General features: G+C 29.7%; 1 protein-coding gene across 2 annotated transcripts in view; it reads right to left on the bottom strand.

Annotated features, from left to right (window-relative positions):
* The window catches only part of LOC107456729 (uncharacterized), a 55573-nt gene that overhangs the window by 17887 nt on the left and 16421 nt on the right, over window positions 1-21265 (bottom strand). The window contains exon 1 of one of the 2 annotated variants that reach the window (XM_016074677.5): window positions 4898-5066. The exons of the other annotated variant lie outside the window; for it this stretch is intronic. Coding sequence (XP_015930163.3) covers window positions 4898-4904 — 7 coding nt within the window. The 5' untranslated portion in view covers window positions 4905-5066. Of the gene's footprint in view, window positions 1-4897; window positions 5067-21265 lie in introns of those variants that run through there. 2 annotated transcript variants of the gene reach the window in all.

The raw sequence follows: 21265 nt of genomic DNA, 5'->3' as shown, positions 1-21265 counted from the left end.
GTATCAAAGTTAGAAGAACAATTCTTCTTGGTCCAGTATGTAAAAAAAAACTATTTAAAAACACTAAAATAGAACTATTTAAGAATTTCGGCAGCTGAGGTATTACTAAAAAGAAATTCCCAGGATGATAAAAATACGTATAAGTTGCATAAGCTAAAAAGATAGCAAAATTGCGTTTCTAGATATCAATGCTTTTACTACAAAAATTAGAAAACATGTTGATTTTTTATATTGAGAAAAAGGGATAGTAAAAATTACTCACAATGTTAACAAAAACATCGATTGTTCTAATTACACTTTAAAATTTAAATAACAACATGAAACACTATGGCGAAAGAATTTCGAATGTGAGCAAAATAACGGAGGGGAAAAAAGATAAACTAATTTTGATTGTTTTAGAAAACTTATCACAAACACTATCGTGTTAATAATAGTAATTGTTCGAATGGTTATTCATAAAAAATAAGCAAACTATTGCAAGATCATCACAACGATGCTACGTATGAAATAACGGCATCACAAATTTTAAACAAATGATTGCAATGAAAAAAGAGAAATAACACAAAAGATAATGACAATATTATCTTATCTCTCTTACTTTGAAAAGAGATGCTGTCGGTCGTTTGTTATAATAATATTAGTTTAATGTGGAACAGAATATAAACGGAACACATCATTGCTAACAAAGAAAACGATTCCCTGAAAAAGATTAGATTTTGCGCTTTGTCTTATCAGACGATACCACTTTTACGGAAAATACAGCATTTATTTCACAGTTGATCATATGGAAATAAAATCCACTACAATTTCGCCACACTTAAAAAAGAATTAAAGACATAGTTTAGGAGAAATAATCGAACGATATTTTAATTTTTCGCGAAGCTGAAAAAAAAAACTATAAAAAGAAAAAACTTCGTTATAGAAAACGATCATTACGTTAAAAGGATCGCAAATTTTGATTCTAAGTCAAACGATCTTAAAAACAATTGAAACGATTTTTAAAATCATTTTGTATCCATTCAAAAATACAAATTAAATCAATCTTAAAAAATTTCATTCTCAAAATTAAATTATTAATTTTTAGCATTGAAAGTAATGAGTTAAAAATGTTCAGAAATATTGATTAAGTTTTAAACGCTATCTGAAATAAATCGTTGTGCTCTCCGGTTAGAATTGTATGCACTGAAAAGTTTTAATTCTATAAGATGCTAAAATACGCCATGATGAAAAATCGCATGTACTAAAAATTTCCTCCATCTTTGTGTAGGGGAAAAGAGAATATTTTTCCTCATCGTGCGAAACGACTTTCCGCCGTTCCATCCTCCCGTTTCGTGATGTCCTGGTTTGTGTTCACGCCTTCTTCAAGTTACCATAGCAACGACCAGGTATCCGTCCGGACTTTCAGCCGGTGGCTTTTGAAGTCACTTGAAGGTCGTAGCGAATAAATTTATTTCCCATCAAAAATTAGGAGTAGGCGCTATTCGAAGTAACGGCTATAGTTTTGGAACTGTTCCAAAATAACATATCATTTATACAAGAGGATCACAAATCAAATCCCGATAAGATTAAATTAGAAATGAATTTGATGGATCTACCAAAAACTCATCTTTCAATTTTTCAACAGAACTTTATAACTTTAAAAGCTAACTATGAATAAAATAAATCAGCGATCTTAGTGTACGAACCTGAAAAAGATGTATAATTTATTTTACTGAGACTCGTGATTATTTAAAACGAAGTAGTCTTATTGTTATGTTTCTTTAGTAGACATGCTCCGAGAAAAATCTGGAATTCGGTAAAATTGAAGATTTGTAAACCAAAGCGCAACAAAAATGGTGTTGCATAAGTAATAAATGTAAAATCAATTATCACGTAAAAATGCTACGTGTAGAAATCTCTATACTAAGACTTAAAGTTTAGTAAGCAATGATCAAATTAGAAAGAAATTATTAAGAAGCATAATTGCTTTCGTCTATCAACTATTATTAGGATAATAACGTGCAAAATTAATCCAGATCTTTGATTTATATCTTTGATCCACCCTGTGAAAGAGAACATTCCTTAAAACCACTAGGACACTAAAAACTTAAATCAATTGCCATTATTTTTTCTTTATGAAAATTCTTTTTTCAACAAATAAATATTTCGCTGGAGCAAAATATTATACAAGGAATAAACTAATACATTCCAAAAAATTTAATATTGAAGTTTTAAGTCTTAAAAATTTAAATATCGCTAAAGAAAAACTTAAAGGGTGTAAAAAAAATTTTTACCATAAGAAAATTTTCGAATACAATCCCATAAAAATGTGATTAAAATATGAATTTTTTTTATATATATAAATTTCATAATAAATTACATTTTTCCAATTTTTTTTAAAAATTATTATTGCAGTAGTCAGTGGTAGTCCGAGTGGTGCAAAACGTCACCCAAAAAGCATTTCTATGAACATCAATCGAAGAGTTAGCGTAATCCATTGCAAATCATAGAGAACGATTATAACTGTTATCATTTAAGAACCCAATAACTTCTTAACTGGATAGAAACAGATTAACAAATAAACAAAATTTTATTCTTAACTTTGACACACATGAAGTGTAACGGTGGAATCTTTCCCACGTAGGGAAAAATGGTGAAATGTTCTGATATACCAAAGATAACGAAGCGTCAGACCTCACACAGAGAACAGCTGTGATCAAGGTGTCTATCAAACTCAAACGTAGTAGAAAAACTCAAAACAGATAGCCCGGTGATACATTCCACAAACACCCCTCTGTTGCTTGAAAATGTTAAATTACAATTACAGGCCATAATTGTTCTTGACTGGATCACACATAGTTTGAGGCACGAAAGTCGAATGCATTTAGGTTCCCCCAAATTCAATTTTTTTTAAAAAAGTGATGTGATACACAACACAAGATCACAAAACCGAACACAATTCTGGACACTAAATTTCACACAAAATGTATTCACATAAATGTATATGATAGGCACCCCGAAGTTGTGAAAATAAAGTATTCACATAAAAAGGAAGGGGAAAAAAGATAAAACCCTTTACGAGATAATATTCTGAATGTGTAACAAAAAAATATGTAATTGCTAAATTGCATATTTTTAAGCGTTAAATTAAAACTTAATAAAACTGCACGCAAATCATACAAATCAAAAATTGAACATCCACTAGGAATGCTCCGTGCCTGCAAAAAACTTATCAGTGTTACATTGTATAAAAGAAACAAAAATTTAAGAAATGTAACAAAATATTTGGAAAGAATTATTCTTTTTTTTTGGGGGGGGGGGGGAGAGACAGAAACGAAATATACAACTTAAAATGAAATAACAATTTAAAAAAAGAAGAGATTAGAAATTCTGGGATGTTTAAAATTAAAATTGCATAAATCACTAGTCTTCTCGTTATCAGGGACCATTTACGATTTTCTAAAAAATCTAATGTCTGAAATGTACAAAAAAAAAAAAAATTCTAAAATTTTTTTAAGGGAGCTATAAAACATGAAAAAACGATCACTAAGTTCAGACATCCCCCAACAGAGGGGGGGGGGGGGAATTTGAGTACTCCTTCAGTCTTAAGGAAAATAAAATTAGCTAATCTTACAAAGGTTCTGAAATACGATTTTAAAGCTCTGACTGACCACGTGCTCACGTTGAACTTTATAATATCCTTAACTTAAACAGAGAATGACATTGAAGCAAGACTTTTCAGAAAAAAATTGCCTGAAGTAATATCTTCCATCATTTTGTTCTTACACTCATGGTAGAAAGAGGAGCATCTCTGTACCGGACTAGGAACATATTTTTATAATACGTACTTAGAATTGTCAGAACAAAAATTAAAAATTTTGTTAACATATAGTGATTGGTCAGTCGCTTTTCAATTTTTGAAACACAATAGCGCATATATATACATAAGCAAAATGCATGGAGTTAAAAATAAAAAGCGTACGTACCATCCATAAAATTGAGTACGATTGTAATCTAAATGGCGTAAGTTAAATAAAATTATAGTGACATAAATTACAACTCCTTAATATTTACTAAAAAATGTTTAAATAATAAATGTAACGTTAAATATTAATCTATAATTACATACTTATTTTGCTATTTCCGAATCGCATAACATCTCCTATAGAATGCATTTCACTGTAGGATATATTTAATTATATTTACGTTTCGTTCAATGCACAATTTAAAAATAGCAGTAGGCAAGTACATATATTAAAATGAATGAATTTTTACTTTAAGCACCAAAACTATTGCTTCATTCAAAAAATTACAACTCTACAAAATAAAAAAATATCCAAACATTAATAAAGCAACAACTACATGCATATATGTGTGTATATATGCGTAGAGATTAACATTAATGATTTTTATTTGCATAAAATATAATATTTGGACTGCACTCAGTAGTGAATTATATTTTGTTTAAAATAATATAAGTTTTAATACATAATTTTAAAAAACTAACTGTAAAACTAATCTAAACTAATAAACGCAAAAAATAAACCCCTAATGATAATAATAAAACCTTAATATTTAACAAAGCCAATATAATAAGTAACAAACACTAACAACAAATTTTTTAAAAAATGAAAAAAACAGTACTTTTTTTTTCACCCCAAAACTTAATAATAAAAAAATTTATCCCAAAATAAATAAAACTAATAAACTCCTTGTAAAACTATTTAGTCCCTAATACTTGACCAAGCCAATACAATGAATACTTAGTACCCTTTAAAGTTAATCGTAATTAAAGAATTAACTAATCCCAAAATAAATATAAGTTAAAAACGTCTTGTAAAGAAAAGCCAAAACGATAACTGCCAAGCAATTTTCACTAGATTAAAACTTTAAAAAACAAAAATTAACAAAATCATACCTTTCATCCGAAATTGGAGTTTTCTTGGGGACAACAGCAATAAACAAAATCCTTCGAGCAACCACCTGACACCAACACAAACCTATCTATACAACTGTTCTGGGGAAGGGATGAAAGATGCTTTCACTATCACATCAGTCATTCCCAATCCTTTTCCTAACTCGCACTCTGATTGGATGGTAAGAAAACAAGTCTTTACAGCACTCTGTGTTGTCCCACTTGCTTTGGGGGGTGGCGGAAACACAGTAAAGATTACACTACAGTGACAAATTTTTACGGGAATGCAAAGACTGACTGGGAAGATATTTTTAGACATGCCGGAATTTTCCCACTATTGATAACATTAATAGATATGGAATATCAATCATATTGCATTATCGGGTTTATTCTGCCAGGAAGGATGAGTTTTTGGGCACATTATTTCTTAATCGGTTGTCACATAATTAAATAAATATCATTAATAGAACGCTTTTCTTCTTTGTCATCTAAACGCTGGTTAATTTATGTTTTCAAACGTTTTGTAATAGTTGCGAAATCATTAGAAGGAATTAATCATCGTCTGCAAGGAAGTCAAGAACGTACATTTTGCACCCCAAGGAAATCCAAAAAATAAAAATTTATAGTTTGCAGTAAAAATTATAGTTCGGTTTTAATCGCTTTTATTTAGAAATTGTAACTTGTTGCGTGTCATATTAAATCTACTCCTATTCATAAAATAGGTGCAGACGAATATATATATCGGACACTATACTCTTTTTTTTTTTTTTTTTTTTTTTTTCGTGCTCATAAAAATATTTAATTAACTCTTAAATGGAGTAAGTTGTTTTGTTATAAAATTCAAATATAGTTAAAAATGCAATTTTTAAAAAAAACAAAAAAAAACATGTAAGTTTCAATTCAGTTATTGAAATTGTTAGCGAAAATTTCTGATGCCAACATGTAAAATTATTTATCAGATAAAAAAAATTACACAAGATTTTTAAAATATTTCAATTAATATTTTTCCTAGTTGCACCCCCTGGAGAAAATTTCTGCGAGAGTCCTTGCATGGGATTAAGTATATAAAAAAAAACGAGGGAAAAAAAAACTCCAAAAGTTCAATTTTGTTCTTATTAGAAAACTATAAATCCTGACATTCCTAAAACGCTTGTTAATTCCATGGCTCTCTTATATTTAAATAACTGAAAAATTGAAAAAGTGTTGTTGGAAAAAGAGCCGTATTTAGAAGGTTTTACTTTAATGCAGAAAAAGAAATGATTCATACTGTATTTCATAACGTTAAATTATTAAATATATATTATGGATCAAAAAATTTGACAGTAATAGTAATTTTTAAGCGGAAGGGTCATAAGGGGTTTCGAGAAATATGATTTTTTTTTAACATGTTATGATTTTGGAAACACGTAATCAAATTTATACCTAATTAAAAATCCATTATTTATTTAATATTTCCGTTAATTGCATAATCCATTATTTATTTAATATTTCCGTTAATTTTATGAAATTATTTAATTGAAATACTTGTGAAGAAATTCTATTAACAATATAATGATTCTATTAATAATTTTTTTCTATTAACAATATAATGAATGAATTATGAAAACGATGTATGCATTTGTGAAAAATTCCATAAGTATATAGCATCGAATAAAAATAACCAAAATCAACAATGAAGAAGCATTAAATAAATAATCCTACGAAACTGAAACGGTAAGTTCATTCACGTCTGGCAAGTCTTGAAAATGGGCACCTGTTTTTGAGCTCTTGGAATATGTCGACTGTTACTTCCGATTCGTATATTTTTGAAGAAGTATGTTTCTTTGATAACCGTTCTCAACGTTTACTTTCTTCCTTATTCGTTTTAATTTTAATGGACACCATCATTCATTGTTTAGTTTATGGTTGTAACAACATCAAATTAACAGCTAGACTATCGATGCCGCTTCAGACCTATAAATTCAACTGTCTGACGTAAAACTCAATTTTAAAACTAATATTTATAAAACGATATGATGAAAAAATTTCATTCTGCACTCATTCACTAAATATGTTCAAAATAACTAATGAAATTACAATCATTAAATATTTTTAAAATAATTGATAGTCTTTCGTTAATTAATATGTTCACAGTTTCTAATTAAATTTATTCATTAAGTCTAGGGGTTCCGTCAAAAGAATGTCGATCATTTAGGGTTCCACACTTGGGAACAGCTGTTTTAGATAATATCCTGTCATTTATTTAACGTTAATATAAATTATCAGAAACAATTTTTTCCCTAACGTTTCATTAAAATACTATATTCACATTTGTTACATTATTATAAAAGTAACTGTTTAATGGCACTCTTTATAAAGTATAAATAGTGCCTATTTAACAAATGAATTCAGTGCTTCAGGGCTGCCGATGGATGGGGGAGCCTCTTAACTTATGAATATGTACTAAGGTGTATGAATTATTTATAATAAAAGGAAAGGAATATTTATTTGGGGGTCTTATAACCTTCTTTTTTACGCTTTTACATATTTCTATGAAACACTACAGCATAATAAATGAAAAATAATAAATTTATGCTTAAAATATAAACATTGTAGATTTCTTTTTAATACGAAATAACTATTTCTTTCATGCTAAAATTTAAAACTTAAACATTGTACTGTTCATTGCTATTTAAGTCTCTTACTGGAATGAGTAATTACACTTTTTTTTATACTATTTCCCGTGTAGCATAGAGTAAGATTAGGAAATTTTGTTACTGACCTGTGGCCAGGCTAATTTACAATCTAGCAGCCTTTAACAATTCGCTCTCTCTCTCTTTTTTTTTTTTTTTCCTTTTTTTTTTTTTTAGATTTTTCTTTTGGTTCTAATTAGTCGCAATTATAATGAATGCAAGATCTTATATCTTTTAAAAGATTTTATATCCCTTAAAACGTGGCTGATATAGCATTTTTAATATTGGACACTTTTAAAAACACGTGGCCACTTTTTCAAAATTGAAAATTCTAAACTATTTTAAAAAAAGAACTATTGCTATTATAAATGCAAAGTATTTCATTTGAAGCAATTATCAAAATATGGGTAAACACTCAAAAAATTTTCCTGGTCTTTCCAAGTAGGTTTATAAAAATTTTAAGTATTTTTTATATAACGCTTCCAACTAATAAAATGTAGGGTTTGAGTTCTTGAACCAATAATGCAACATAAAATTTGCATTTAGCCAACAAACATAAAATTTATTCGTTACAAAATAAATCTGAAATAATTGCTATCACAATGACATGAATTAGATAACTTTTAAAAATTATGGGCCTTAAATGATAACAATAATATATATATATATATATATATATATATATATATATATATATATATATATATATATATATATATATATATATATATATATATATATATAATGAAAACTTTGGTACCCAAATTCAATACAATTTGAAATTTTGAACCAGAGTTAAACAACTTGAACTTTATAATCAATCATTCCATAGTTTTTCCCGTGCAATAAATAATACGAGAATTTGAAAGCACATGTTTTGGAGAACATGGAGTGTATTTCAAGCGTATAAAATGGTGATTGGGTGGTAATTAACAAACAAATTTTTAAACGCCATTTTTAATATTTAGTCGCCCTTCGACCGGTGGCGGTAACTTACCCTATCCTGTTGGTCAGTTACCAACATTCTCCCACGTAAAAAATATGATAAGTTTGCAATTTTTACTGATAATTTATAATGTTTTTATTTGGAATAGAGTATATGTTATTGTACTAGTTAGAGTTCGGCTCCATCTTACTATTGGAACCGTCTTCGGTGACGTCATGAGGTGACGTAGGATATCTACTGACAGTCAGGAGATTCGTCCTCTAAAGGTCACACTACACCGTCACACTACAATCTCCCATCGTACGCATGAGGATTGCAAAAGGTCAAATCAACTATGGGGGTTTGCGTCCTCTAATGTCATATTCACGTTTCCATGGGCAGTTGAATCACATTTAACTGAATTCAATGTAATAATTGCGTAAGAATTTGAAACTAAATTAAAATTACTTTACTAATATGGTAAAAAATGCCAGCAGCTTTATTAATCTCAAATATTTTTCAAAAAGCTTACATTTTGAGATTAAATTCAAATTAATTTGGTAAGGAAATGAACACCAGCTATATTCATTGCTGAGAATTTTCAAATCACTAAATAGTGTAGACTAAACTAATGTGACTTTCATGATAACGTGCAGCACTCAGCAACTTTATTCGTTACAGAGATTTTTCAAATCACAAACAATTCAAAAGATTAAATTAAAATTACTTTGATAAGAATTGGTCAATAGCTTCATTCATTACATTGATGACATTACCCGTCATTCAGGCATTTTTCAAATCGCTTGATTAAGATTAAATTAAAATTACTTTGAAGAGTAAACAACTTTATTCACAGCAATTTTTTTTTTTAAATTACTAACAATTTAAGTCTAAATTAAAATTACTTTATCAGAGAGAATAACAGCTTTATTCATTGCAGGGATTATGATAATCACTACACGTTTTGTTTTACTTACGTTATGCAAAGTATTAAAATTGGCCGATTTTCATACTGTAGAGTTGCATGTAGGAATATACATCTCATATTTTATTTTATAACCGTCGTTGAACAGCAGACACAATTTAGGGTTTACGGCTAGTAATGTTCAACTCCGTAGCTTTGTGATTTTGACCCCAATACAGAAGACAAAGGAACTCCTGGATCAAGTATTGGGAGAAATTTGCCTTCGTGGAGGACTTTTGATGGAACTAACCCATATTTGCGTTACATGTTGAGGAAAATCACGAAGAACTCCCAAGGGCAGCCTGTCGGCAAGTAGACTAACCCATGATTCGTCTACCACTGAGGATATTTTACGTCAACACTGTAGTCGGTGAGACCCGGGAGCGGAACTCTTATCGACCGGCCATTGCTAGGATTCGAATCCGGTTCACTTCATTGGAAAGCGAACGCTCTATCCCCTGAGCCACTACGACTCTAGGAATATACATCATTGAAGACAAACATTGTAAGCTAAACAACAAGCTTACTGAATTAGCCCTTATTCGGTTCATTCAGTGTTATTGTTCAGTTTTTAAGAGTTTTTGGATTAAATTTAAATAAAAGCTGCAACTTAGCAACGAAACAAAATTTACAATTCATTTCATAAAAATGTGAAATTTTTTGAAGAAACTTTTTTTAACTTAAACTTTTTTTTATTATTTTCAACTATTTATTTATTAATTTATTAGTCTATTCATTTAATCCTAATTTTTTCTTCGAAATTTCAAACTTTTTTAAGTGATTTTTCTTATTTCTATTTTTCATACAATTTTACGATGCTAACAAAAATTGAAATGAATGAAAAATTTACTGTATTTCTTATACCCATTCACCCCTTGTCAGCAAAAATAAACAAATCCTTGATCTCTTCTCCTCCCCCTTTAAAATTTGAACTTCCGCTATGTTATTACAAAAACAAGTTGAAACATGCTAACCAGTTAGGTACTGAAAATTCCCAGGAATAACAGGAATTTTTCAAATGGGTTTTTGGTTAACCTTACCTAAGTTTTCTTCCCACGATGGATAAGCAGCAAACTTGTTCTTGCTATTTAATTTTTGCAGTTTCAAATTTTGCCTCAGTACCAAATCCATCATCTTCTTTTAAGTACTCCTCTTCATCTTAGCTCTAAATAAATCATGCATTTGCTCACCTACTTTAAATACATATTACAAAAAGTATAGGACAAAATGAACAAACGCCACCGGCTACAGGACGACTAGATATAACAAATGGTGATTAAAAAACGTCTACCAATCTCTTTTTTCCATCAAAAATGCACCTCATGTGCATTTTATTATTCTTATTTTTAAATGTATATGAAATTATCATGAATACATTATAATATTCTGAAACTGTATAAAATCAACACATGCAATTAAAATAATCAGTATAAAATAATTATTTTAAAACTATAAAGCAATTTTTTCTTTTAAGTTACCTAAAATAAGATTAAATTTTTTAAAAATATATGTGAATAAAGTTGCAATAGTAATCGCGCAAACTGATAAGACTTAAATTTTATTCCAATTGTATCGGGGACTTAATTTGAAGAACTAAATTTGTGGTTATAGAATTTTACATAAATTTAATCCAACAAATCCTTAAGAAATAAAAATATTCTTAAGAAATCGTGAGGGTTAACAAGGGACAACGAGCCAAAACGAAGAATCTGCATGCACCCCCCCCCCCTCCAAAAAAAAAAATTTTTTTTAAAAGAAGCATGCGCTTAATTTTGGCACATTAAAATAAATTATTATTAACATATAAATCTTACAATTTACAGTTTACCAAGACAGTTAATAAGTTATACACGTCTGTAAAGGATTTTGTAAATGATTGCGCGCATTTATTTCCATTGTTTTAATGCTAACTTTATTCTTTGTTCTACCACTGAATTATGAGGAAATGGTTATAAGAAGAACTCTGAAGAACAAGAACAAAATTTAAGTTTTTCAAATATCTGATTAATATTATTTTGACACATGAATCCGCATCTTAAAAAAAGGATCACCTCGATAATTATTGAATTTACCGTAAAATCGTTTACCATAAAATGTTGTACAATCAAACATTATCATAAGATTACTCCCTAATAAAAGAACATTGCTTTTAGTTTTAAGTCTTCAATTTGATACAATAATCAATATAACAAACGTAATGAAAACAGAGAATAACGGTAAGAAAAAACGATGAATAAATATTATAGGAAAACACCGTTAAATAAGGAACAAATAAAAAACTTACAGGTAAAAAATAAAAAATTATTCCTTTTGGTAATTTTATGCTGCTGACAAGCAAAATAATCTTTTGTTAGTTAACAAGCAATACGATGCGATTTATTGGCCAACAGGAGAACGCAAACGACATAGAGAAATGGTTTTATATCAGTTTTATGTAATAAAGAGACAAGTTTTCAAATTTTCCAGATTTAATCTTTATTTATTTTTCTTTTTTCATTGTAAAATTTTTGTTACTAAATGAATTGTTTGAAAATAATAGTTGAAATAATTTATTTGAAAACGATATTTAAAATAAAAAAAGTAACACTCAACTCTTCAGCAACCGATCCTATAAAAGGCTGAGTTACAGAATGTACGTTTCGAATTTTACGCACTTACCGGAATATTGCTGTAGAATAATCGAGAAATAACTCGTTATCTAAAAAAATATATGTACCTTTAATAACGCCTCCGATTTCATTTGAAAATGATATTTAAAGTAAAAAAAAAAAAAGAAAAAAGACACAATTATATTTAGCAAACGATTTCTTTTTAAAATCATTTGCTAATTCTTTTTTTCTTTTCTTTTTTAAAAAAAAAAACTGTTTGCTAAATTTAATTTTGCAACAAAAATTATATTTAGCAAATGAGATTTTTTTTAAAAAAAATTAGTTAAGAGCAGTAAAAGCAGTTTCGCATTTTCTCCGTATAGATCTCCAGCAAGAGACAAATTGGAAACACTTGCTAACCAAACCAAATCTCATTTTTTATTGACTCATGCTATTGACTCAGACGACTAGACAAGTCATAATAATTGACCCACAAGGACGACCACAAGATGACCATCGCATCACCTTATCGCTCCGGCAAATCCCAATCCCACCTTATCAGGAGCCTAGCCGAGTATATACGCCCTTTCCTCTTGACATCACGAGATTAATCCCCCCTCCCCCATCCTTCAGCTATGCATGGCAATCAGAAATAAACAATGAGAGTGGAACAAAGATTTTTGTTCCAAGTCCAAACTTCACGAACAGAGGGGAAAAGAATGAACACAAGAGCATTCATTTGTTTCAAAATATCCTCAGAGGATGCGGGAATAGTGGAGGAGAGAGGTAGGGTGGAGGAAAAATAGAACAGGTGGTAGTTTCGGCAAGCATCTTGTTGCCACCTTTGACGTGGAATGCCTTTTTTTTCTTCCCTTTCCTTTTATTCAGCAGCAGATGACGGTATCATCGTCATCATCAAACCCACGAGTGTCGCTTGCGCGTGCATTGCCTAGGTTAATCGCCATAGGGGGATCAGCTAAATATTTAAGAACTACAAATCTAGAATTCTTAGAATACTGAAAAAGAATAATTAGTCTCCCCCAAATAACGTAAACCTAAGTTTTTTCCAAAGTACTTTCGCCAACAAAATTTTAAAAAAATAAATAAATAAAAATAAGAAAAAGAACAAAACAAAGTGCCTTGCATTCGAAGCAAAGCTATATTTTTAAACATTATATACCATCTTTCCGTAATTAACTTGACGTAAGAAAAGAAAAATAACTTGAAAACATTTTTAAAAAATAATAAAAATTTCAAAAAATCACAAACTTGGTTTTGATTATTTCATCTTGATGAAAAAGATTATTTCATCTTGATGAATATAATCAAAATCAATGTGAAATTCTTAATTTTGGCAAATTTTTATGAGTCCAAATAATAAGCGTTAGAAGCATTGTTTAAATAAAAAAACAAATTAGATTTTTCCTTTTAACAAAACGGTGGCCTTTTTTCATATTGACTATTCGCTCCGTTTTGATTGTTAGTAAAGATGGCGGTGAAAAGCTTACAATAGGCTAAACTTGACCTAACAATCATGAAACAACTGTAACCAATTGTCCGTAAGTGAGAAAAATAGCTGATTATTCGCAAAAAAAAAGAAAGCAAAAAAGCGTTATTTCATGTGGCCTTCGAAAACAGCCAAATGAATTGTTTCAGCAAACTATCTAACGATTTCTTATTGGAAAAATTTTTGGAATAGTTTTCTAAATGACAATTCATTTACTGAGGAAAAGTTTAAAAGTTTACGGATAAATACAACAAACTGATGCAAAAATCTGAATTACAAAAAAATAAAATTTGAATGAAACGAAATATTAAACATCATTAAGTTGTAGTGTGTATTGTACTTAAAAAGTAACTTCTTCCAGTTATTTGCTTCTCTTTCAGTTACTAAATGATATCTTTACGTAAGATGGTGCAAATAACGTTAATCCGATGTCAACGAAATACACAATTACTATTATTACACACAATTACTATTAGCAACTGCTGTGGTTGAAAGTGATTAATGATCGAATGACTGTATGATTGTAACTCTATGATAGAGAAATTGACAGACCAAACTGTCTATTTTTAAAACTCATTCAAATGGAATCTTTTCTCTCTAAGACCACTCCTGTGAAGTTTATGATACAGAAAACATGCTCCATCGTGTGTGGCACAAAGAAAAAGAATATTTTCATAACTGATAAGAAGTTTTGACTAAAACAGATGAGAATAGAACAGGTGGTAGCGGGACAGGGTGACAGTTATGAACGAGAACACACTGGTAGAATGTTCCCGTACGTTTTTGGGGAGCCAGAACGCCGTTCCAGAATTTAATTCCTCTCATTAAATTGAAATTTCTATTTAATTCTGCTAGAATATCTTAACAGATGTGTATAGTGAATGATCATTTAAAATGAAGAGAATCTGTAGAAAAAATTGAATAAAGAGAGATGAAAGAAAAATTAACAGTGGACGTTACGGGTATTAACTTTAGAAAATAACAATTGTGAGTCATAATTAAAAAGTTTTTAGTTGGCGTTTTAGTTAGCGAAAATTGTTCCTTTAATTCCTCGAATCTTTTTTTTTTCAACGCCCATCTGGGTTGACATTTTGCCAATTCAGACATATTTGGGCTGATAGATGGGCCAACGTTGCTTCAACAGTAAGGACAGATAGTACAGAGAAGAAAAGAACATCCATGCTTTGTCCGGGACTCGAACCCAGAACCCTTCTGAAGCACTGACCCCTATACAGTTCGGTCGGCAATTCTTCGAATCTTTCAGTTACAATTGTGTTTTAAAATAATTATAACTAATGAATAATTATTATTAGCAACGCTATAATTCGGTGCTAGCTTTTATCACTCGTAGCACAGGATTTAAAAATTTTAACATAATTTTTAACACTGAAAAAGCGCATGTCAAGCTTCATTATCGCGCATTTTGAGCTATGAATGCGTCTTTGAAGTATGTTAATTTTTTCCAACGCGTAAATCAATGTTCTAATATACTATGTTCTTAAATTAAGATCTTATTAAGTTATGCAGTAACTTGCATATGCGTTTCATGATATTGAAATCTATGTAAAATTAATAATATCATAATTTGTACAATACTATGCATATACTATCTCCATTTCCTCTAACGCACCATTTGAATTTGTTTATTTTTTTTTGCAACGCGCATATTAAGCTGCATAATTTTCTAAAACGCTCTTTATTAACTTGATAAATTTAATAAATAAATAAAAAACAAGCATATGGAATCAAAATAGATGCAGAGTGGCAACTTTATACCGCCCCTTATCGCCCAAAGGAACAACGGCCGTGAAGGTAAACTAAAGAAATGGCCAGGCTTCGAAGAGAACAGATGTAATCCAAAAATTAATTCGCTAAGTTGCCACCACGAATGGACACACAAGGGAAAATGTCAATGATAGCAAACGACCCAATTTTTACTTGGCCATGGTTTTTTTCTGAACTATTGAGTGGACGTAGTAATTGAAAGTGAGAAACCAGCTTCAGCTTCTTTTTTTTATCTTATGAATTTAGATGAAGAATTAAATCATGCGAAACAAAGCGGTAGTTTGCGCAAAGGAAAAAGAACTCTAAGACTTTCAGTGTTGTCATCTTTGAAGTCTTAGTATTGTCATTAGTGAAACGCTCCGCATGGAAAACGCAAGAAAGCTTAAATTAGGGCAAAGCGGAACGATAGTTCGTAACCACCAATCGGTCATTTCATGTTCGGACTAAAATATCATTCATTTAATTGAAGCAAAGCAAAAAATTTTAACTAGTTTGCATAGATTTCAATATTATCAAACGCATATCCAAGTTATTACATTTTTCATAAGAAGTTAAATTAAAAATATTGTTTAAGAGTATCTTTTGCAGATCGCCGAAATCGTAGTGTTGTTATATATTAATAAGCGTTCTACATAGAAAACGCAGAAAAGCTTAAATTAGAAAAAGGCGGAACGCTACACTTTAAAAAATTACGGTAGATAGTACCGGCACTTTGGATACATCAAAGGTGCACCAAAATTACTACTTTTCTTATAAGAACTAAATTAAATTAAGAGTATGTTATTCAAAAGGATATTTTTCGTCAACCAGAGACGAGGCAAATAATGGGTGTCTGATGCTAAAAGAAAAAAAAAAAAAATTTAATTTAATCTACTTTTTATATTATTGTTTGTAAAATCAGTATAAACGTTTACAATTAAGAGTTTCAGACAAATATTTAGCATTGTTATTTTCCATTTTAATTCTCTGGGTACAGAATGCAATTATTAGAGAGATTTAGCACATTCATGTCACATCCCTCACGTTTTCGCACGTACAGGTTCTGTGCAGCAAGCACAGTAACTACAGAACAAGCATGGTTTTCCAAAGGGCTTACGCATAACACACGTTAGTTAACATGATACATGAAAGTGATGCATCTCTGAAACACATTTTTACTTGTACGTTCATTTTTACCTGAATTGTTGCCCCCAAACAATTTTAATCAAATATTGGCAAATAATAGCTCGTAAGGTGAAAGAATGTCGAAATCTTACTTTCCCGTCCCCTTTTGTTCTTATAGAAAAAAAAAAATGCCAGTCAATTGACGTTCAACAAATCTATATTTATCTATTTTAACTACCTATTTATTATTTCTACATTCTTTTTTATTTATTTATTGTGTAAGTATCCATTACTCTAAAATTGATTTATGTGGTTTAAATCAATAGTCTCTTAACTTTTTTTTTAACTGCCGACATCTTTAAATATCTACCTACTTACCAATACGTAATTTGAAAGGATTTGAATACAGTATAGAGTCTTATAAAGCGAAGTTTTCAACGTTAAATGGCATTCAAAATAACCTCTATATAACAGTTGTCTCTCTATAACGAATTTTTTAAACGCTTATCTTTTCGGTGCAGTTGAAATTTCTGAGCAACCGAGTCGCACTCAGGAGTAAAAGTATACGAAAGAATGCTTTTGACAATTTTAGATCCTTGTTCTTTTACTTTAATCGAATCTTTTTAGTAGCAATCCAACTTTAAGAATTCTCGGTTACTTAAGTGATTGATATAACTTTGTGTAAAACAAAATTAACGTTTTATTTTATTTTATAAGTTTTTGAAACTCTTCAAAAAAATTTCAAGTTTGAAATTTTTCAAATGTTTTTTTTTTTTTTTTTTTTTTTTTTTTTTTTTTTTTTTCATGTTACATCAATGTTCTCAAATAAAAAAAAATTTTAATGTAAAAAATTTTTTATATATTTTTTTACAAACAGTATAAAAATGCATTAAAAACCAATTTATTTAATTACATTTAAATAAAAAAAATTCTTCTATACAGGATTTTAAAAAGCCTGTGTTTTATACAAATTTACATTTTTTTACAATTTATCGTGACATTTAAAAATTCGTTAAGTGTTGTAACACTAACATAAAAATACCAGACGTTTTTTCATTATTATTAATAGTTATCCTACTACAAACGATATAAAAATATATTAAAAATCCTTTTACTTTGTTAGATTTAGATGAAGGAAAAATTTTTTTATGAAGAATTTAAAGCCATGTGACATAGTGGTACAAACATAGTAACAAAAATATTTAGAGGTCACATAAACGATAAACAAAAGAATAGTACTAAAAAGTACAACAAAAAAAGAAAGAAAGAAAAATACAGGTTTCAGAACCTATTTTTTAAATAGGCTATTGGAGATAATAAATACATTACGCTTAAGGGAATTAAAATAGATTTTTTTAAATAAAAATAAATTACATGTATATCGATTTCATTTTAGTCCTCCTTCATTTAAAAAAAAATTTATTATTACAATTCTGATAAAGTAGTTGCAACTTAATAGAATGTAACGACTAAACTTTATATCCATAAATAGTTATAACAACTACTTTTCGCACAGAATTAAAAAACCGAAACGGACATCACTTGTAATCATGTCGTATTATGTTGTCAGCCAGAAGTCGCGAAAAAGAAAACGATTCTAGAATAACAGAACGTGTGGGCACGAGGAGGAAAAATATCGTTTGAAAGTTTGTTTTGCTCTACTGATAAACTTCTTTTTTACACCAAAAAGCCTTTTCATTTCCGTTTTCACTCCACAAAGAGAAAATAATTTATAAGTAATTTTTTTCCTTCTTTTTCCCGCCTCTTAACTTTTTTTGTTCGGAGAAAAATGCAGGATGCGGTGAGGTTGAGATGTCCGCTCCGATTCCTCCACATCCCAAACGATGCATGGAGGCCCAAGAGTGGGATTCATCAGACGCCAGTGACCGTTCCACGTTCCACAACCTTGTTCTTTTTGTTCGAAAAGAACTTCCTCGCCAAACAAGGCAAGACCTTTGATGGGGAGTTGGCGATCAAGAGCATTGTTCGTCGCTGCTACAATTAATTAGATGATGTGGAAGGAATGGACATTACACCGGACACTTGATTAAATCCACTTCCGTATTCTCAACTCCGTAAATTATAAATTGTGTTTTGATTGAAAAGAATTTATCGGTCGAGAAACTCTGTCCAATTGGAGTGTTATTAAATGGTGTAATTAAAATGATTCATAACTTTTTGCTTTCTTCAAATAACAAATAATAAACTATCATAATATTATTTTAAAATAATTTGAATCAGTGGTTTTTATTTACATTTTCTTTTCTGTTCTAATTATTAATCAACGAATTCATATTCTAACGAAATGGAATTTTCGAACACAATTTTTTTCTAAACAAATACTGAACTGAAATAAAAGAACACATAATAATAGTTACGATGTTTCGAATTAATATTATTATTTTTAAAAAAGTTAAGCTTAGCTTGTAGCATACGTTTTATTTCATGTTTTGTCAAACTATTTCGCACAAGTTTGCTGCATTTTAGAAAATTTAATTTTTTTTTTCTAAACCAAACTTTCTGAAGAACTGAAACTAAAAAAAATACGCACTGGGAATTTTATTTAAATTCGAATTTAGAAGAACCAATGTTTACCTGAAGCTTGGAATCAGTGAGAAATTTCAGGAGGGCGTTCTTTTGTTTTTATTAGGCACTTTAAATCGACCTTTTTTTACCTTGCATGAAATGAAATAATAAAATTAATGAAATGAAATAATAAAATGAAAAATAAATAAATAAGAAAATCTTCCTTAAAATTGAATTGTAACTTCACAATTTCAATTCAGTTGATACTTTTTAAGAAGTGATAATCGGTTCAAGGAATGCGTAACGTAACTAAAATAACATTATTTCTCAAAAAAATAAATAATAAAATAACATAATTTTAAAAATATTTCTAAAGTAAACTCATTAAAATATTCTCATCAGAAAGAAGAAAAAAACCCAGTCAATTTCAAAACAAAACTTACTATATTACTTACTATTGGTAGTATTTCTAACACGAAATGTTAATAGCATAAGGTTGCTCTAGCCTTTATATCCCATTCCATTTCTTTAAAATAAAACAATAAAATTGAAAATTTCGGATGTAAATGTTTAATTTAAAATAGCTGATTTAGAAATAAAACTTACTGTACCAGTTAAGTATAATATCTTTGACACAGAGATGTGCAACTTAAGTATAGTATCCCTTACACAAAATGTTAATGTCCGAAGGTTTCTCTAACCAATGCAACCATTACATACCTTTCAATTTCTTTATAATAAAATAAAATTTCGGGCAAAACTGTTCCAATTTTTTTTAAAAATTATAATTTAACAATAAAACTTACTGTACTAAAGTATCATATTTTTGAGACAAAGCGTTAATAGCATTTTAATAGCGTCCTGACACAAAGCGTTAATAAGATTGTGCTAGCCTATAAGCATCTTTCTTTAAAATAAAATAAGAAAATATCTTGCTATATTATTCCAATTCGCAAAAAAATTAGGTAATTTAAAAATAAAACTTACTGTACAACTTAAGTATAGTGTCTTTAACACAAAATGTTAAGTTTAAGTTTGCTCTAACCTTTTACACATCTTTAAAATAAAAACAAGAAAATTTCGGTCGAAATTGTTACATTTTACGACATGTAATGCAAATAAACCAAATACTGCAGAAAATTTAAATAATGGGTTTTAAGTAAAGATGATTTCGATGCTTTGATTAAAATAATTTAAAAATGGAATAGTGGTTTTTGTGCAATAATGGTTTCAAAGCTCTAGACTTAATATAGCGCGAGAGTTACGCTATTTTTGATAATTATGTCGTAATATTCTGCGTCTTAGCAAACCCAGAAATGAAACATTGAGAGTTAGTTCTGCAAATTTGAAACAGTTTATTTAGTTTATCCTTCGTAAAGTAAACATTTTCCTGCTATTGCGCAATGAGAGATCAGATCAACGCGTTTCCTTCACTTTCTCAAACAAAGCGTTGTTGAGACTTTCTATAAAGGGTGGATTCTAGAACAAATCAGCATGGGGGGAGATGAGGCCGGATAGAGGTCGGGGTCTAGCCTTGAGGATCCGTTCCAGACGAAATACTCACCTGAGAGAGGCCTCGCAGGTGAGCTCCGTCTTTTCCTTTTTTACCGGTTTTAACTTACCTGGGGGGAGGATAAAAAGCCACAAGAGTCACTCGTCCTCCCTCCCCACATTTTTTCCCCCGCAGACGATAAAAAGAGTAAGTACACTTTTCTCCTTCCAAACGCCCCCACCCCAAAAGGATGCTCATCCACGGTTTTTTTTTTTTAATGTTTATTGTTACGTTTTTGTTGGCGATGGATGTCCATAGAGGCGATGTCTTGCTTGGCGATGAAACTGGGCGTTGCCCCCATTTTCAGTCCATTGTGTGATGGTAGTCTTCGGGTCGGTGGCTCCTCCGAATAAAAAAATAAAAATAAAAATGTGTGTATTGGTGGACAAGGATGCATGAACCTTAGTGTGGATGAGTTTTTTTATCTTTTGTGTGTGAGACATTATGAAATATTAATCTCCCATACAGAATTGTTTAGTTTCTGGGATATTTTATTTTTTAAATAGACATTCACGACTTTGAAATGTATTATAGAACGCTTTAAGCATTATTTTACTCAGTAATTATCAATATTTTAAATCATGAAACAATATGAGCTGTACTCGACGATATAAACTTCACTTGCCTCAAAAAAAATATTGATATAAAGATGGTAATAAAAAAGTCGATATGTTTTCAGCTCTCAAAAAATAGGCACCTATTCTGAAGACTCGCCAGACGTGCAAAAGGACACCTGTTTCAAATCACT

Source organism: Parasteatoda tepidariorum, chromosome 1 (genome assembly GCF_982258835.1).
Source record: "Parasteatoda tepidariorum strain Cologne lab strain chromosome 1, Ptep-v5.0, whole genome shotgun sequence".
Classification (NCBI taxonomy): domain Eukaryota; kingdom Metazoa; phylum Arthropoda; class Arachnida; order Araneae; family Theridiidae; genus Parasteatoda; species Parasteatoda tepidariorum.
Note: the sequence above shows the minus strand (reverse complement) of the source record. Positions and strands in the feature narration are given on the sequence as shown.